Source organism: Neovison vison, chromosome 13 (assembly GCF_020171115.1).
Source record: "Neovison vison isolate M4711 chromosome 13, ASM_NN_V1, whole genome shotgun sequence".
Lineage (NCBI taxonomy): Eukaryota > Metazoa > Chordata > Mammalia > Carnivora > Mustelidae > Neogale > Neogale vison.
Genome location: NC_058103.1, coordinates 107,133,339 through 107,153,918, shown reverse-complemented (window position 1 = coordinate 107,153,918; position 20,580 = coordinate 107,133,339). Strand labels below are relative to the sequence as shown.

The 20,580-nt window shown below is 39.1% G+C and overlaps 1 protein-coding gene across 7 annotated transcripts in view; it reads left to right on the top strand.

The window, feature by feature from the left end:
* Positions 1-20,580, top strand: part of INTS14 (integrator complex subunit 14) — a 30,994-nt gene that overhangs the window by 7,040 nt on the left and 3,374 nt on the right. For all 7 annotated transcript variants that reach the window (XM_044231701.1, XM_044231702.1, XM_044231697.1 and 4 more), the window contains 8 exons: positions 101-208; positions 4,364-4,519; positions 5,307-5,425; positions 5,876-6,018; positions 8,161-8,253; positions 8,777-8,921; positions 10,531-10,664; positions 19,190-19,308. In XM_044231701.1, the coding sequence (XP_044087636.1) occupies positions 101-208; positions 4,364-4,519; positions 5,307-5,425; positions 5,876-6,018; positions 8,161-8,253; positions 8,777-8,921; positions 10,531-10,664; positions 19,190-19,308 (1,017 nt within the window). The remainder of the gene's footprint in view (positions 1-100; positions 209-4,363; positions 4,520-5,306; positions 5,426-5,875; positions 6,019-8,160; positions 8,254-8,776; positions 8,922-10,530; positions 10,665-19,189; positions 19,309-20,580) is intronic.

The window sequence follows — 20,580 nt, the reverse complement described above, 5'->3', positions numbered from 1 at the left end:
ATGTCCCCTGTGTAACTATTCATGCTTTGAACAGTTTATGTTGTTCTCTAATAACAAAACAGTACAAAATAATGAGCAATTTTATCTTTTATTCGATCAGGAAGCACTAAGTAATATGGATGATTATGATAAAACCTGCTTGGAATCTGCGTTAGTTGGTGTTTGCAATATCGTTCAGCAAGAATGGGGTGGTGCAATTCCTTGCCAGGTAATGATCAATTCCTTTTTTCCTAAGTTAAACCATTAAACCATTCCTTTTTTCCTAAGTTAAAAACCATTAACCACTGAGGTGATTTGATTTTCTTTAGGCTCTGACACAGCATGCATTGTAATTTCTATAAACTGCATTATACATTATTGGTATCTTTTTAAAAGAAGGCACTAAGTCAACACTAATATGCTCAGAAAACAGCACAGTTATGCCTTAAGGAGAGCATTCTCCTAGCAGATTGGCTTATTGCAAACTAGTACTGTTTGTATAAAACATGAAGGGCTCACAGTTGAGTTTCAGAGCACTCACTGTAAGGGGTAATTGTAATTTTGAGTGATAGAATTATAAACATCAGTACATGATAGTCTTCATTATCTCGGTGTAGTATTTATTTAGCAAATGTTTGACCATCTCAACTGAGTTTTCTAAAAGTGATGAGTATGAATGCCATATGATCTGTTGCCCTTCAGATCCACAGTAGGTCCACATTAGCATCAGATGAGAACAGAGTATTAGGATAAAAAGAATTAGAAGTTTGCTATAAACAGGTATAAACATACCTTGAGATATTGTGTGTTTGGTTCAGACTATCAGAACAAGGCTGACATTGCATAAAGTTGAGTCACTTGAAGTTTCTGGTTTCCCAGTATGTATAAAATTGTTTACACTGTACTGTAGTCTATTAAGTGTACGATAGCATTATGTCTAGAAGATATAATGTCTATACCTTAATTAAAAAATACTTTATTGCTAAAATGCTAGCCATCATCTGAACTTTCAGCAAGTCATAATCACTGGTCACAGAGCACTGTAACAAAGGTAATAATGAAAAAGTTTGAAATACTGCAAAAATTACCGCCACGTGACACACAAACACAAAGCGAGCAAATATTGTTAGTAAAACAGCACCGATAAACTTGCTCAGGGCAGGGCTGCCGTAGACCTTCAGTTTGTAAAAACTGCAATATCTGTGAATATATTGCAACAAAGCACAAAAGTAAGTATGCTTGTGCTTTGAGAAGTGGTAGTATATTTTAAAGGAGAAAACAAATCACTAAAAGGAAAATTAGAGTAATCTACAACAGGAGTCAGCAAGCTTTTTGATATTTGTGACAACTTCTCAATTCCACTGTCATAGCATGAAAGCAGCCACAGTTAATAAATACATAAATGACTTTATTTACAAAAACAGGCAGTGGGCCATAGTGTATGATTTTTTTGTTATATGGTCAAACACCAGATCCTCAGTAGTGTCAGTGGCATTACTGGTATTTATTTTTTAACTAAAAATAAGATTGTGGTTGCCTGAGGGTGAAGGAACAGTAGGGAATTGACTCAAATGAAGCATAAGGGAAAATGGGAAGTGCCAGGACTGGTCTTTATCTTAATTGTAGAAGTGGTTGCTCACCAAATATAGTTGTTGGAAATCCCAGAACCATATACTAAGAAGGATGAATTTTATTGCATGTAAATTATATCTCAGGGGCGCCTGGGTGGCTCAGTGGGTTAAAGCCTCTGCCTTCGGCTCAGGTCATGATCCCGGGGTACTGGGATCGAGCCCCACATCGGGCTCTCTGCTCAGCGGGGAGCCTGCTTCCCTTCCTCTCTGCCTGCTTCTTTGCCTACTTGTGATCTCTGTCTGTCAGGTAAATAAATAAAATCTTAAAAAAAAAATTATAAAAAAAAAAATTATATCTCAGTAAACCCGCCTTTTTTTCTTTTTTTTTAAATTTTTTTTATTTATTTATTTGAGAGAGAGACAGTGAGAGAGAGCATGAGCGAGGAGAAGGTCAGAGTGCGAAGCAGACTCCCCATGGAGCTGGGAGCCCGATGTGGGACTCGATCCCGGGACTCCAGGATCATGCCCTGAGCCGAAGGCAGTCGTCCAACCAACTGAGCCACCCAGGCATCCCTAAACCCGCCTTTTAAGTTTGTTTTTTTCTTACTACAAAACCACCTGTTTTACAGAGTATGAGCTCAAGGGTTAATGAAGACCCTGAGCTGTTACTAAAAGGTGAAATCATTTTAATAAATGCCATAAATGCCTTTTGATCACTTTCTTTTCAGAAATAAAAATGTTTGGCATTCCACAAACATTGTTTGGTAAATCTGCATACAGAATGTCATAAGAATATATTGTATATTGAATAAATGAAATTTTGTTGTCAGTATCTTCTGAACTGGAAGCTAGTAGATAGCAGTTTCCTTTGCTGCTGCTTCAGTCATTTTAGAGAAGAAATTCAGAAAATTTGTAACAAGGAAGGTCTTGTGCAACACACAGCCTTCTGCCTGTTAATATTTTTTCTTCCTTTACAAAAGGAAAAATCTGAATTTGAGATGTCCTATACTCTGAGGGCCCGGGGCCAGGCCTGGATCCACTTAGGTTTGCTTGATGAGTTTTAGAGTGAACCACGTCCAAAATATCATACTAGAGATAGAAGTTATTAGTGATTATTTTTATAATCAGTTACTGTCAAATAGAATTGTTTTAATGTGGAAATTTGTTAACCAGAGTTTCAGACAGCTGGACTATGTCTCATTATCTGTGTAGTCTGTCTCATTTTGACATTGCATGAAAAATTTCATCACATAGCATCTGAAAAAAGTAGGGGCAGAAGTAAATCATTATATAGCAGTTGTTCGTATAAGAGGAAACTGCCTTATCTAGTCACTTGACTGTCTTCCCAGAAAATGACATTTCTCTAGGTGACTGCCATTGAGCATTCTTCGACTTTAGAAATGAGTGCCAGTCTTGGTACTTCACATGGTACGGTCACCTAATACTGCTTTAATGGCCCATTATTATTGAGTTACAAGGCTAGGGTAGGAAGAGCAAAAATAATCCTCGCTGGAATGCTTGGAAAATCTGCCACCACATAGGATCACTGAGGCAGTGAGGAAGAAATTTAGTTTGTAACTATTTTCCATTGTTGGTATATTTTGAAGGCTTTTTCAGATTACAAATTGGTTAAGGGTGTGTGCTTTGGTGAGTGCTGTGAAGTGTGTAAACCTGGCAATTCACAGACATGTACTCCTGGGGATAAAAATATGTTTATAAAAAATAAAAAATTTTTAAAAAAAGGTATGTTATAGTCAAAATGACAAAAAAAAAAAAAAGAATGTACTTTAAAGGCTTATAATGTCTGGTTAAATGGCTTTTATAAATACATTTTTTTTTTAGAGCAGGAGAATGGCAGAAGGAGAAATAGCAGGCTCCATGCCCAGCACGGAGCCAGACACGGGGCTTGTTTTGACAACCCTGAGATCATGACCTGAGCTGAAATCAAGAGTCAGACACTTAACCGACTGAGCTACCCAGGCACCCCTATAAATACATTTTTTTTTTAGGATTTTATTTATTCATTTGACAGAGAGCACAAGTAGGAAGGGCACAGGCATAGGGAGAAGCAGGCTCCCCCCTGACCAGAGAGCCTGATGTAGGGCTCGCTCCCAGGACCCTGGGATCGTAACCTGAGCTGAAGGCAGAGGCTTAACTGACTGAGCCACTCAGGCGCCCCTATAAATACATTTTTAAAACAGTTGTCATCTTAATTGACCATGGATAAAGTTTGTCATCTTTGAAAATAGTGTCGAGGTCAGACTTCTGTACTGATGCTTCCTAGGGTCACATGTAAAATAGAACCACATGTCATTCTTGACGTCTAGTGCCAGGCTCTAGTTTTAATACAATTTAGTATGAGTTGGTTATGATTTTAAGTGTTTATAAATAGGTACTATTTTTTAGGTTTAATTAGATAAAATACAGGAAAGTGCATAGATGTTAAACACGTAGTTTACTGAATTTTGACAGATGCACACAGCTATGTGTAACCACCACTCCAATTAAGATCTAGCACGTTTCCATTACCCAACAGTTTCTTCACTTTCCCCTTTCTAGTCTATATCCCCCCAACACCCCACAGCTTCTATTTGATTTATCTTAGCATTGTTGTACCTGTTCTAGAACTTCATGTAGAGAATCACACAGTGTGTCCTCTTTCACTTGACAATGTTTTTGAGATTTATTCACCTTGTTGCTTATCTCCCTGCAGAGGTGGGTTTTTCAGTGTAAATGCCATTAGGGAGAAATGAGACTGCTTTAAATAAATATGTTATTTCATGTACAAACCTCCTCTCATTCCTTGAAAACAGGTTGTTCTGGTGACAGATGGCTGTCTTGGCATTGGTAGAGGGTCACTGCGGCATTCCCTAGCTACTCATAGTCAACGAGGCGAGAGCAACAGGTTTCCGCTACCTTTTCCTTTCCCATCTAAGTTATACATCATGTGCATGGCAAATCTGGAGGAGGTAATACTGCGTTCTTTTTAGTTTGATTGGATACATTTTAGGACTTTATTTTTAATATATTCCATTAGTTTTATATTGTATATACTATAACATTGAACTCCATTGCTTTCAGCTGAGGCTAATCACTAAATTTGGAAGGCTCTAGGTCTCAAATGCTTTTTGAAGATTCAGAGTGTTGTCCATCTCTGGAAACATAGCTGGCAGGAGTTGCTATCTATCCTGCTTCCCACAAAGACTCTTCAGATGCATAAGAGTTAAAATATTCTTTTTGGTATTAGACATTTACCTTGTTTAGAAATTCTTATGTCCATTCCACCAGAAACACTGACAGAAATATACTTGAACTTTTTTGGTAAAGTAACATTACTGTGAAGTATGCTTTATTAAACTCTACTTCCTGGTTTTCCCATTTATTTGGGAAAGTTATTTAACATTTGTTCACCTCAGTTTTTCTATCTGTGAAATGTAGATAATGATAGTTCTCACCGAAAAGATGTTAGAAACACTTTGGAGAGAAGATACTGTGTAAATACCAACTGTGGTCACTTCTGAGAATCTTTGTAAAACTACTTCTGAGTAAAATAGCTCTACTGGTATCATTTTATATAGCATTCCTCTTGGTAACCTTGAATCAAAATTGTTATAGTTATTTTCGCCTCAGGTTGTTTAAAAAAAATAATCTCTCTTATTTATTGCCTGTGTTATTGTGATGGGTGTGATCTTGGTGTGCTGATAATAATTTGGCATTGTGTGCCACTTTAAAAGGGTCATCTGTTTTGCTTTGTAGCTTCAGAGTACTGATTCCTTGGATTGCCTTGAACGTCTCATAGATTTAAACAATGGCGAAGGACAGATTTTTACTATTGATGGCCCCCTGTGCTTGAAAAATGTACAGTCTATGTTTGGGTAAGTATATGCTTACAGCTTTTTTGCCTTCTTACAATCTGTTATTATAATTTGATATTCAGCTGTAATGTCTGTTTCACTCTTTCTAATTATTGTCATTTCATTTTCCCCAAGTTGCACAATTTTCAGACAAAATGATTGGTAGTAGTGATTTTTAAAAGTTCATTCCCTTTTAAATTAAGTGGGACTAAATCAATAATGCCTATAGATACTGACTTCCTTATAATGACTCAGCAGTTTCAAAAGATTAACTTGCTTTTGGGCTTTTCAAAATTGAAATTTCCTCACCAAAAATGTCATATTTTGTTCTGTTTCACAAATGGTCAGATCATAGTTTTAAGAATTGATTTGAAGGGAAAAATAAACTTAACATCTTGAAAAAATTACTTGAAATAAATGATATGTATCGTAGAAATACTCTTCTTATAACAATTAATCATCATGTTCTAGAAAACTGATAGATCTGGCGTATACACCTTTCCACGCTGTTCTCAAGTGTGGCCATCTCACTGCTGATGTGCAGGTCTTCCCCAGACCAGAGCCCTTTGTTGTAGATGAGGAAATCGATCCCATCCCTAAAGTCATCAACACAGGTGATGTGTTTTTTTTAACTTTCTTCTTAGTTCTTTTGTTATCTTTATTTTCTTATAACTTCTCGCATCTTCTCTATCCAGGAGGGTTAAAAAGAAATGTAAATCTGACACTAGGGTGCTGTTGTCATCACCAGTGTAGACATTTTGAATGGAAGGAGGCATTGCCAAAATGGTGGCAGGCTTGTAATATTTCATTGTGATCTCCAATCCTAGTAACTGTAGCCACAAATTACTAGAGTTGGAAATCATGACCAGATTCACTAGCCATGAAATCCCTGAAGTAATTCTTAATAGAGATACTAAGATTGATTAGCATCATAATTAAGATCATCTGTGAAGAGCTAGCTTCTAGATTTGGCTGTGTGATTCTTCCTGTGTGATCCTGGACAAGTCACTTCCTCTCATACTGACTGGCTAGGTGAGTAGAATCTCTAGATGAGTCATGGTCTCTCTAAGGTCTCCACTCTGATACACTGTACCCCTCGAGCCCTGCTGCTTGTATTTTCACTAAAAGGAGACAAGCTACTGCTTTTCCCTGGTTTGTGCTGGAGGTGTGCTTGGCTGAGATTGGCAAAGTGAGTCAGAAGTCATGAGGAAGAGTGGAGAGGAGAGTTGTCTCCAGTTGGTGGATGGACTTCTTGAGTGGTGGGTACACATTCAGCCATCACGGTTTTATCGTTGTACCTTCAGTGCCTAGCATAGCATCTGATGCTTAGTAGGTGTTCACCAGGTAAATGTCCGGTCAACCAGTTATAATAGAATTAAGTGCACGGTAAATATTCATTTCACTTATGGGTGTGCAGATTTGGAAGGAGTCTGAGAGTAAAGGGCATGCAGAGGCTTTTTATTTTTTGTGCCTTTAGCCTCTGGCTGTCTGGAAGTCAACATTCATCTCTTTCATGGACTACTGCAGTGTGTTAAGCTGTGCTAAATGTTTTGTTGCCTTCAGATCAGCTATATTCTTCCTTCCCATCCTTTTTTGATGGGTAACTTTGAATAGATCTCTTCTTGTCCATATAAACTTTTAGTCCAAGATCTTTGTCATAGCTTACACCACTTTGAAATGCAGACCTTTTGCTACTCGAAGGAAAAATACGTAACTGCTTATGCTGACTCATTTGTTATTCAGCTAAAGAAGGTAATGGCAGTAAACCTCCAGAGAAGCAAATTTCCTGACATAGAAGTACAATGTACTCACCATGACCCTGATTTTTTTAAAAATTGCTTTGAGAGGGGCTCAGTCAGTTAAGCATCTACCTTTTGCTCAGGTCATGATCCCAGAGTCCTGGGATCAAGCACCATGACAGGTTACCCGCTTAGCGGGGAGCCTGCTTCTCTCTCCCCTGCAGCCTGCCACTCACTCTGCTTTTGCTCGCGCTCTCTCTCTCTCTATCAAATGAATAAATCTTTTTTAAAAAAATCATTTTGAGAATATGAGTATGTCTGTGAAAGACTGAAAAGCAATTCAATAAAATATTAATAGATGTTTCTTTTGATGGTGAATAATGAGTGACCTTATTTTTCTTCTTTACACTTTTTAGTGTTTTCTAAGTTTTTCTACTATTTGTGTAATCAGAAAATAAACTTTTAGAAAGTATTTTGGGGGAAAAAAAGTATTTTGGGATAAAGCTTTTATTTTTTACCTATTAGGTTTCCAGCAAGTACTCTGGGTCTTTAATATAGCTTCTGTAAAGCAAAGAAATCATTGTCATATTTAGACTGCTACCTTGGGCTTCTAGTGAATGTATTTCTTTCTCACGGAAATGTTTTTAATAATAGCTTTACAGTCCAAGGACATTTGCTCCTCCTGCAAGGATGGAGTGGTGGAAGTGCTTGACTATGACGCCCCCTGCCGACCCTAACATCCTTGACTGAACAGAGGGATTGGATGTTTAAGCTTTTGCCTTGGCTGGGGTCCTAGCCTCATAAAAATAAAGTCTGACTCGTTTGTCTTACAACTTAAATCATTAAATGTATCTTGAGCTGTTGAAAATGTAAATTGTGAGTCATCCAGAGAAACGTCTAATAACCTTCCTAGTCACATCTGAATTCCTCACCTAAACACTATATTTGTGAAGCCTAGTACATAGAAAATAATGTATTTCCCTATCCATTAATTCAGTGTTGATTCATTCTTTTCAGACTTGGAAATAGTGGGATTTATTGATATAGCTGATATTTCAAGTCCCCCAGTTCTGTCCAGACATCTGGTCCTACCAATAGCACTTAACAAAGGTGAGTTCTCTTCCTATTCTAATGATACAGATGAAGCATTTTATGATCTAAAGTTATTCTTAAATGTATATAGTTGATAGTAGGATAGCCCATTTTGCAGAATTAGGGGAAAGGAATAGTTACTGGATTTGATTTTTTTGAAATGGAATGTTTCCTAAGAATACTGCAAGACCATTTCTATGATTTTAATTTCAGCACCAGAAAAGAAACCCTTTAGCTGTCAACCCCTAGCTTTCCATCTCCCTCAGCCCCAGGTAACCACTAAATGTTTTTCTGTTTTTATAGGTTTACCTATTTGGGATGTTTCATTTAAAAGAAATTCATATAAACTGTTCATGGTTCAAAAAAAATAAAAATAAATAAATAAAAGGAATTCATATAATATGTGAAAACTGAATTTTATATGGACATAGGAAAATGAGAAAAGGAGTTTTTCTTACTTGTTACAATATTTTTTTATAACTGAATACCCTCCTTCCAAGGCTAGAAACAACCAGCTAATCTTATTCTGATCTTTTCACAGAAGGTGATGAGGTGGGTACTGGCATAACTGATGACAACGAAGATGAAAATTCAGCCAATCAAATTGCGGGCAAAATACCCAACTTTTGTGTCCTGCTCCATGGCAGCCTGAAAGTAGAAGGAATGGTGGCAATAGTTCAGTTAGGGTAAGGAACTTTGTTTACCTTTGGTTGAATGAGGGAGAATCAATTGACAGAGTGAAATATTTCCCAGATTTTTCCTTATCACCTTTTTCTTCCCCCTGCCATTCTTTCCCCACCTACCATCACCTCCTAAACTTGTACTTATCCCCTAGAATAAGTACAGAGTGAGCCTTTTAGTTATATTGCTTTTATATTATATCCTTTTATAGTATATCTTTTTATATTACATCCTTTTATATTATATCCTATAGTTTTCCTCTTTTCTATCTGGGAAATCTGGATTCAGTTATAACAGTTCTGCTACTTGCTCAGGGATCTTCAGCAATATTCACAGGCTCCTCAGCTATAAGATGAGGAGGTAGAACTAAATGAAAAAGGTTATCAAGAATATTGATTGAAAATTTTACCATGTGCCAGGCGCTCCTCCAGTCACTTTACGTATATTAATTTTATGTAACCCCTCACAACAACACTATACAGAGGATGTCAGTGTTTTCCCTATTGTATAGATGAGAAACTGAGGCTTAGGGAGATCAGGGAACTTGCTTAAGGTCACACAGCTTATAAATGAAAGAGCCAGGGTCCTTATCCTTGCATCCTGACTCCAGACCCCATATTCACAACCACTGTGCTGTAACCCTTCCCTGTGGGGAACACCTCTCTAGCTTTGACATTTGCTACAGTCTTGAAATTTGCAAAACCATCTGCTTCCCTTTCTATAATACCTATTGTTAGGAAAGAAGAGGTGACTGATCATCTTCTGGCCATCACCTGGGGTTCACTGGTATAGAAGATGAAGAGGTTAGGAGTACTCAGGTGAAGCTCCATTTCTACTTGAGTTAAAATTACCTGGTTCAAAAAGAAGAATGCAATTCTTATTAGGTATTAGTTTGCTGTATTTCTTTTTTTTTTTTTTTAAAGATTTTATTTATTTATCAGAGAGAGAGGGAGAGCGAGCACAGGCAGAGAGAATGGCAGGCAGAGGCAGAGGGAGAAGCAGGCTCCCTGCTGAGCAAGGAGCCCAATGTGGGACTCAATCCCAGGACAGTGGGATCATGACCTGAGCCGAAGGCAGCTGCTTAACCAACTGAGCCACCCAGGCATCCCTTTTTTTTTTTTTTTAAAGATTTTAAGTTTGCTGTATTTCTTGATACTCAAGCTGCTTATACTGACTAGCTCTGAATATGAGAGTCCCGTAGGGCCTTTTGAGAAGCAGGAACAGAGCTGGGTGATGGCTTTGTGCCCTTTGTTAGAAATCCTGCTCTGTGTTGGTGCTGCTGTGAATGACTCAGGGAGGCAGCTGAAACATGGGTTACATCCCTTTGTCCTCCCCACCTCTAGCTATTTGTTGCCCTTGTGATTTTTTTCTTTCCTAAGATTGCTTTTGATTTCTATATCTACCTAATTGAATAATAATACATTTCCGAGAGGAATGGCAATATCAGAGGATAGCAGTATGCATTTTCAGTTTTAGGATTTGGCTTTAGTAAAAAAGCCTAATTTCAAAGCTGAAGACCCATGTCTTTTCAAGAGAAAAACACTGGCTAGACTTATATAATTTCATAGTCCCAGGCTTGACATTCTTCTGATCTTCCATCTTCTCTCCATCTAGTCCTGAATGGCATGGAATGCTCTACTCCCAAGCTGACAGCAAGAAGAAATCAAACCTCATGATGTCTCTCTTTGAGCCTGGCCCAGAACCTCTCCCATGGCTAGGGAAAATGGCACAGTTGGGTCCTATTTCAGGTATAACCCAGATCAGATTTTACTTATCTTGACTTTGTTTTCTCTCTGCTATTCTGAATGGCTCTGACTGCAGTCAGAGAGCTGTGTGATCTCCCTGATGCATGTGCTGTGGTCTCTAATGTGGATATGTGCATGGAGAACCCCAGCAGAGTGTGATGTTTGAACTTTCAACTTTACGTCAAGGGAAACTGACATTTAGGTTGCTTTAAGTAAACATAAGTGCTCTGACTGCTTAGAGTGAAAAGCTACTGTCCATAAACATTTTTTTCTTCAGTACACTGTTTTCAACTCAGTAACCCCAGTCATTTATAGATAATTTAATCCCCTTCCTTCTTGAAAATGTTTTCCCTTAGATTTCCTAATACTGCATTCTTCTGATACTTGTTTCTTTAGCAGCTTTGCCTTATCTTGTTGTCTTGTCTTCCTCTTGCCTCATGATTTTCAGGATGTTTTCCTTTGCCTTCTTCTCTTGGATTATTATTCTCTCTTGATTATTCCATCAGCCATTATAGCTTCAGACTCCCCTAGATGTATAACTCTGGTCCTACTTGATCTCTCCCTGAAACTTGCATATCATATTTCCAGTTCCTAGTTAGACCTCTCCACCTGGATATTCTGCCATAGTACCAAGCAGCTCAGCATGTTTGTTAGAGAAACCATCGTCTCTTAACCCTTCCCTCCTAAGCTGTTCCTTTTTATGATTTTCCTGCTCCTGATTGAGGCCTACGTATTCCTAGGTACTCAGGCTCCAACTATAGAGTCATTCTGGACTCATTTGGGCCCATTTCAATTTCAGAAACATCTACTGAACAAACTTATAGGGGGTAAAAGACTTGTACAAGAACAGGGTTGGCCTGGATGATCGGCTCTGCGTAGAGGACACAGGAAAATCTTCACAGAGGAGGGACACCCAAACTGAGGTTTGAAGAAAAAGATTTGGTGAGCTAATGAAGGAAGAAGAGGCATTCTGGACAAAGGGATCACCTATAGAAAAGCAAAGCTAGAACACAAAGCATGAGGGTGGGGCGGGGAGGGCCCCGTGGTGGGTTAGAAGTTGGCAGTGGCTGGAATAGGGCACACCTCCTCTGAAATGGTGAAGAGCTGAGACTATTCTGCAGATACTGGGAAGCCACTGAAGGGGATGAATATGAGAAGTGGAGATACCAGTTAGGAGACTTTTTTTTCTGGGTACTGGTGTTCCCCGGAGATACGTAGTATGGCTGAAATTCAAATGAGAACTAATAAATTTGCATTTAGAAAGATAATTCTGGGGATGTCTGGGTGGCTCAGTCAGTTAAGCATCTGACTTTGTTTTGGTTTCAGCTCAGGTCATGACCTCAGGCCCCACATTGGGGTCTGTGCTCAGTGGGGACTCTGCTTGAGATTTTCTCTCCCTCTCCCCCTGCCCTGCTCAGGCACATGTGCTCTCTCACTTTCTTTCTCTCAAATAAGTAAATAATAAAATCTTCAAAAAAGAAAGATAGAAAGATAATTCTGTAGAGTGTGGATTTGGAAAGGTAAGAGCATGCAGCAGTTATAAGTCTGCTGTGACAGTCCTGGAGATGTAAGGATGAGAGCCAGAACAGGGGCAGTGGCTGGGAACAGGGAGGATAGGGATCCATGCAAAAGATACTCAGGAGGCAGAATCAACTTGGCTCATTTTGCATGTGAGATTTAGGTAGAGGAGGCTAGAGACAATTCGTGCTAGAGTTCCTGAAAGAGGATAGAGTTGAATATATAATTTTTAGTTATAAGCATAGTTAAAATGGTGAGAATTAGGACAATTGCTTAGGGCAGTGATTCACACATTTGAGTTTTTGTGTACAAGACTAAACAAAAAACAACCCAGAACTTGTTTAAAAATTGTTTCCTGGTCCCCGCTTATGGAGATTCTAATTCATTCGGTCTGGATTCCAGCCCAAAAAACTTGCAGTTTTAGTGTTATTCAAGTGATTACAATCCAGGTGATCCATAACCACACTTTAAGAAGCCCTTGCCTCAGGAAAATATGTAATTAAGGCACAAAGAGAGCCAAGAACCAAACCCCTAGAAAAGGTTAACTATGGGGTCAGTGGAAAGGGTGCTAATAAAGGAAAATGAGAAGGAATAAGTAGAAGGAAAAGTGGAAGAAAGTGATGTCACAGAAGCCAAGAGAATAAAAAGACAAAAGAAGAAAGTAGTGTCTCATACACATGTACAATACACAGCCCGCTTATCCTGTCTTAAACAATGTACATTTATGTCAGGCCTGAAGGATGCCTTTGCCACTGAAGTCTAGAAAAGATTTTGATTGAATATTGACCCTAGAAGCTAGGCAGTAAGGCTTTTCAGTAAAGGGCCAGATAGTAAGTATGTTAGACTTTGCAGACCATATGATCTCTGTCATGACTACTGAATTTTGCATATTATATATTGTGCTATAATACATATACATATATATACATATACATATACACAATACATATTGCATATTATTGCACAATACAATATTGTAGCACAATACATAAATGAATAGGAATGACCTATTCCAATAAAATAATCTTATGGACAACAGAATTTGAATTTCACATAATTTTCATGTGTCATGAAATATTTTTATTTCCCCTCAACTATGTAACGTAAAAACCATTTTTAACTCAAAACCAGGCAGTTGGCCAGCTCTTGAGCTAGGATGCAGGATCTGGGGTTTTAAAGTTCATGCAGGAGAAGGGATGCAACTTTGTTTCCAAACCAGACAAAGAACTGAAATCTCTGAGTAAAGCTAGGAATGTGGAAGGTCTAGCCCCTCAGTGAAAGGACAACAAGAAAAATTCTACCCATTGTTTTTACCTACTTTTCCAGATGTTAAAAAAAAAAACATAATTAGCACGCAGTGTTAGTTTCAGGTGTACACTATAATGATTCAACAATTCTGTGCATTACTCAGTGCTCATAATGATAAGTATACTCTGATCCCCTTCATTTCATCCTTCCCCCACCCACCTCCCATCTGGCAACCACCAGTTCTGTTTAAGGTCTGGGTTTTTGTTTGTTTGTTTTTTAATTATTTGACACTGAGAGAGAGAGCACAAGCAGGGGGAGCTGCAGGCAGGCAGGTGGGCAGAGGGAGAGGGAGAAGCAGGCTCCCTGCCAAGCGAGGTTCCTGTTGGGGGGCTTGTTCCCAGGACTCTGAGATCTTGACCTGAGCTAAAGACAGCTGCTTAACCGACTGAGCCATCCAGGTGCCCTAAGGTCTGGGTGGTTTTTTGGTTGTTTTTGTTTTTGTCTCTTTATTTGTTTTGTTTCTGAAATTACACATATGAGTGAAATCATGTCATGTCTTTCTCTGATTTATTTCACTTAGCATTATGCCCTCTAAATCCATCCATATTGTTACAAATGGCAAGATTTCCTTCTTTTTTATGGCTGAATAATACTCTGTGTGTGTGTGTGTGTGTGTGTTCCACATATTCTTTATCCATCTATCTATAGACAGATACGTAGAGGTTGCTTTCATATCTTGGCTGTTTTAAATAACGCTACAGTAAAAGGGGTGCATATATCTTTTTGAATTTGTGTTTTCATTTTCTTTGGGTAAATACTCAGTAGTGGAATTAATGAACCATGTAGTTCTGTTTTTGATTTTTTGAGGAACCTCCACACTGTGTTCCACAGCGACTGCACTCATTTCTTTTGTCACCAGCATGGCCCAAGGGTTTCATTTTATCCACATCCTGATCAACACTTGTTTTTTGTTTTGTTTTGTTTTTTTAAAGATTTATTTATTTATTTGAGAGAGAGAGTATGCATGTGGAGATAGGGGCAGAGGGAGAGTATCTTTCAAGCAGACTCCTCTCAGAGTGGCGAACCTGATCCAGGGCTCAATCCCATAACCCATGATGCGACTGACCTGAGCTGAAACCAAGAGTCCGATGCTTAACTAGCTGAGCCACTCAGATGCCCCTATTTTTTGTGTTTTTTTATTTTAGTCATTCTGACAGGTATAAGGTGGTATCTCATTATGGTTTTGATTTGTATTTCCCTGATGATCACTGATGTTGCACATCTTTTCATGTGTCTGTTGGCCATTTGTATGTCTTCTTTGGATATGTCTGTTCAGCTCCTCTATTTTTTAATTGTATTATCTGTTCTTCTGATATTGAATTGTATAAGTTCTTGGTATATTTTGGTTATTGACCCCTCATTGGATATAATCAATTACAGATATCTTCTTCCATTCAGTAGGTTGCCTTTTTGTTGTGTTGATGGTTTTCTTTGCTGTGCAAAAAGGTTTTTATTTTGGTATACTCCCAACAGCTTTATTTTGCTTGCATTTCCCTTGCCTGAGGAGACATACCTAGAAAAATGTTTCCACGGCCAATGTCAAAGAACTTTTTATTTATTCTTAGTTAAAACAAGGCAAGCAAAATGGTGCGGTTGTTTATACCTATCCCTCCTATTTCTCATTCTGTTCTTAGTAACAGCTACTTACAACTTCTAATTGTAAGAGGGTTTTGGGGTTTTTTTTGGTATTTACATTTCTAAATAATATAAGTATGTATTTCATGACTTTTTTTCTTTTCATTTTAAATGTCATTTTGACTTTTTAAGGTTGACTGCTTAGCTCTCTTACCGCCACTGTCCCCACCCAGGAAGAATATTTTTCCCTTCCTCTATCCTTCCAGTGGGATTATAGTGTTCTTTTTGGGTGAAGTAGTATTCTGTCCTTGTTAGATGATGTGAACGTTATTTATGACTAAATGACTAAGCCGTGTGGTACACTGAGTTACATTTTGTTTTGGAGCTCTTTGTTCTCTGCACCAGTTTTTTTTTTTTTAAAGGTACTTTTTTCTTTTTTGTAGCAGCCAAGATAAATGTGCAGTTGATCCTTGAATAATGTGGGGGTTATGACTTTTAACTACCCCAGACTTCACTAGTAAGAGCCTACTGTTGGCCAGAATCCTTACCAATAACATAAACAGTTGATGAACACATACTTTTTATGTTTGTGTATATATATGTATTTATATGTACATATATATGTATATATTAGTGTGTGTATATATGTATGTATTATATACTGCATTCTTACAATAAAGAAAGCTAGAGAAAAGAAACTTTTTTTTTTTTTTAAAGATTTTATTTATTTATTTGACAGAGAGAAATCACAAGTAGGCAGAGAGGCAGGCAGAGAGGGGGGGGGGAAGCAGGCTCCCTGCTGAGCAGAGAGCCCGATGCGGGACTCGATCCCAGGACTCTGAGATCATGACCTGAGCCGAAGGCAGCGGCTTAACCCACTGAGCCACCCAGGCGCCCCGAGAAAAGAAACTGTTATTTAAAAAGCCCTGAGGAGGAGAAAATAGATTTACAGTACTTATATCTTTTTTTTTTTTTTTAAAGGATTTTATTTATTTATTTGACAGAGATCACAAGTAGGCAGAGAGAGAGAGGAGGAAGCAGGCTCCCTGCTGAGCAGAGAGCCCGATGCGGGACTCGATCCCAGGACCCTGAGATCATGACCTGAGCCGAAGGCAGCAGCTTAACCCACTGAGCCACCCAGGCGCCCTATAGTACTTGTATCTTTAGGAAAAATTCTGTGTGTAAGTGGACCTGTACGCTTCACACCCATGTTGTTCAAAGGTCAGCTGTCTTCTAACTTCCTTTAAAGGAAGGCTCTTGGAAAGACACTGAGGTTCCTCAGAGACTCTGGGAAAGAGCTGGGCAGGCAGGCTGTGGGGGCGGCGAGCAGCAGCAGATGAAGACAGCCAGCCCTCCCTTTGGACTGTCTCATGGCCTTCCCCTCTCCTTGCTTTACTTTGCTCTTTTCTGTGTACTTACTGTTAATTCCTAAGTAAAATACATTCTTCAGGTATTTTTGTCCATTTTCTTTTTTTTCCCCTTAGAATCCTTTCCCTTCTGCTTGTTTCATAAGTGGACTATTTGTTCTCTGTGCCTGCTGGGTAGCTGTCAGCCTTCCCTGCCTGTCTCTCCTGAGGCTCCCCTGTTTCGTGACTCCTCCTGAGAAAAGGCTACATGGGAAGTAGACGTTTGAAATCTTGCATCTTTGGAAATGTCTATGTTTCATCCCTTACACTCAGTTGTTGATTCTGTTAGATACTGAGTGCTGGTTGGAATGACTTTACCTTAGAGTTTTGATGCATAGCTCCGTTTTTTTTTTCCTGGCTTCCTGTGTTGCTCCTGAGAGTCTAGTGCAATGCTGTCAGGGCTTTGACCCAGATCTCTTTTTCCTCTGCACTACTGGAGGTGCTTCTTTGTATCCCTTGCGTTCTGGGTTTTCAGAATCATGTCCTTACTTGTTGGTTTCTTCATTCATTGTGCTGGGCATTCAGTGGACCCTTCCATCTGGCAAGTCTGTTCTTTAGTCCTGGGAACATGAATCATGTGTTTGATTTCCCCCTCTCTGTATCCTTTCTTCTCCCTTTTCTAGAACATCTGTTGATGATTTGTATATGATTTTCTTATCTTCCACCCATTTTTCCATTGTTTTCTAATTTCTCTAAGGTATCTTCAGCTGGTTGTTTTTTTTTTTTTTAATTTCTGCTGCCATATTTCTTATGTCTAAGAGTTCGCTGTTCTTTTTTCATAGATGCAGTATTTTTTGTCTGTCAAACCAGTCACCACATATAGGCTTCAAATAATTAGAGACCGTACAAAATAGACTGTGGTTAGATATTGCAAAGTTTGATACTGATACTGAGTGCTACGGTAGAAAAGGTTCTAGAGAAAGGACTGTGTGCCAGGAACACTTGGGACAACTTTGTGGAGAAGGTGGGATAAGATCTGGACCTGGAATATAAGTAAGTTTGGATGTGTGAGGAATGGTGAGGTTTAGTGGTAGAAAAAGTGTTACCTTTGCAAGCAGGCCCAACTGAGTAACTGTGAAGCCTGTGAAGATCCAACCTCTTTGAGCCTCAGCTCCCTCATCTTTCATGGGACCATTAATATTTCCCCCCCTAGGGTTGCTGTAAGGAAAGAAGGTATACATTTAACGTGTTTGGAACTTAATAAATATTCTTTATTCTGTAAGTTCCTTGAGTCTAGAAAAAAATCCTCTCTAGCCACACTTCCTAGCAGAGTGCTTGCTACATAGTGGGGACTTAGTATAGCAAGTGAGTAAGGGAATAAATGGATGAGGGAAGGGGAGCGCTCCAGTCAGAGGAAATAACCGAAGTAGTGGCAGGCAAGTTAGAAATAAATGTGCTACATGGAAGAAGACTGCTGGGATCCTGGCATGGCTTATATATATGCAAGTATTTGTGGAAATATGCCTGGAAAACTGGGCCGATACTTTTTGGAGGGGTTGGGTGGGGGGCACTGACACATAGTGTGGGGCCAGTATAAAACATTTAAATTACCAAATTGGGGTTAGAGAGCTTCTGGCTCTGAGAAACTGGGTTCATTCCAGTTGGAAATATGAACATTTGGACAAGGGATATAAGCTCCCTGAACTTGGTTGGGAAATGATCCCAGCTGTGTCTACCCCAGAAGGCGGTAGTAATCAGGATAAAATGAGCCAGTAGATATAAGTGGGCTTGTGAGTTTGTGGCAAAGTTTCATTGGCTTGGGAAGCAGGTAGAAAAACAGAAACCTTTATTTATTCACATGGCTAAAAAACCAGCTGAGCTTTAAATCTTTGAAAGCAATAACTAATAAGCCATGATGACATAGAGTATATTTCACCAAAAAGTATTTCTTCTCTTGCCCTTTTCCTTAATGTGGCTACCTTTAATTTTCCTCTGGAATTTTCTCAGCGCTTAGACCTATGATGTCGAGTCCAGTAGACACTAGATACCTGAGGCCATTTAAATTGAAATAAGTAAAATTTAAAATTCAGTTCCTCAGTCACTTCAGCCACAAGTCAGTGTTCAGTAGATGCATGGGCCGGTGGCTACCATTCGATCATTGTAGGAAGTTCTCTTTTATTTTTATTTATTTTTTTTTTTTTAAAGATTTTATTTATTTATTTGAGAGAGAGCATGAGCGAGGAGAAGGTCAGAGAGCGAAGCAGACTCCCCATGGAGCTGGGAGCCCGATGTGGGACTCGATCCCGGGACTCCAGGATCACGCCCTGAGCCGAAAGCAGTCGTCCAACCAACTGCGCCACCCAGGCGTCCCGGAAGTTCTCTTTTAGAGCACTGGGCCAAACTATAAAGAATTGTATTATGTGTGTTTATATATTCTTTAAATATGTACTTTAGAATGTTTGCATGTATTACTTTTATTCTCTCTGATCTCAATTGATAAAGCAAATAAGTGAAGGTTGTCTCTTTAAAAACATTAAGCTGGGTTTGTTTTTGGTTTTGGTTTTTTACCTACTTGGGCCTCAGTTGATTGTTTAGTCTCCTACATCAGTGGCATTGTTTGGGAACAGGTTCCCTAACCTGAGGGAAGTGAATGGATTTTCTTAATTAGGGAAGTAACAGGATGAAGAAGATTGAATGATTCAGAGAGTGTCTAGCCTAATTGGAAATGTAATTGATTATGTTTTGCCAGATGTCATTTCAAGATTGTGTTTTCCTTTTAAGATGCTAAAGAAAATCCTTACGGAGAGGATGACAATAAGAGCCCATTTCCCCTGCAGCCCAAAAACAAACGCAGTTATGCTCAGAATGTGACCGTCTGGATCAAACCCAGTGGCCTGCAGGTAACATTACCTTTCAAGTTGCTTTCTGCTGGGGACAAGGGGAGGGATTCTGGCAGGCAATTAAGACATCTGATTTGATTTTCCTTTCCTTTGATATTTAGTAATTCACTTACTTCTAATGTTTGTCATTATTTCCAAAAAGGATTTGAGGTGGCCTACAGTAAAACACGTATGCAGCAAAATCACTTCTTAAAAAATTTAGAGCGTACAAAACCTAGAGGAAGAGGGGAGACAATTGCACCGGGAACTCAAGGCAAAATGATTATATTTGAGCAATTTGGCTCCGAGCTTTCTGCTATCAAGGTCAGAAGAGCAACATGTAGGGTTATATATAACCTTTCTTGTCTGACAGAAGGAAGCATGTTAGTTCTAGAGAGACATACTTTCCTGGCATTGTGTACATTTCAGTGTAAAATTTTTGACATGGTGAGGCATTGACAGAATGGGTTTTATCTTTGACAACAGTTTTTTGAGAAGGATATAAAAACTTCATGGGGTTATTTTTCTGTCCCCACAGTAGAACCCAAGCAATGGCAGTACACCTTAATAACAACACTTTTATGGAAAGCTAAGATTACACTATTCTCGAGGTATGCTGCTTTCATGCAAGCTCAGTGATATTTCTCCCTCCACTGACTTACTGACTTACTTAGGCCACCTGACAGGGGAAATAGCTTCTGTTGATGGCACAGTTTCTTCTTTGCATAGAGACTGGACACACCCTGTCGTGGCTGTGGGGGAGGGGTTTTGTTGGAAAATCAAGTTCTCTCCTGCCATCCCTGACCCCAGTACTTCCCTCTCAAAAGGAAAGCTGAATTTTTCTCAAATGACTTTTTAAATTTTGTTTTGTTCTGGATGTATTTTTTTTTTTTTAAGATTTTATTTATTTATTTGACAGAGAGAAATCACAAGTAGACGGAGAGGCAGGCAGAGAGAGAGAGAGGGAAGCAGGCTCCCTGCTGAGCAGAGAGCCCGATGCGGGACTCGATCCCAGGACCCTGAGATCATGACCTGAGCCGAAAGCAGCGGCTTAACCCACTGAGCCACCCAGGCGCCCCATTGTGAAAAAAACACGTAACATCAAAGTCACCATTTCAGCCATTTTAAATTCAGTGGCATTTAGTACAATCATAATGTTATACAACCATCATCACTGTGTAGTTCTAGAACATTTTCCTCACCCCAAGAGGAAACCCTATACCTGTTAAGCAAGTCATTCTACATTCCTGACTTCCCCAAGTCCTTGGCCACCACTAATCTGCTTTTGGACTC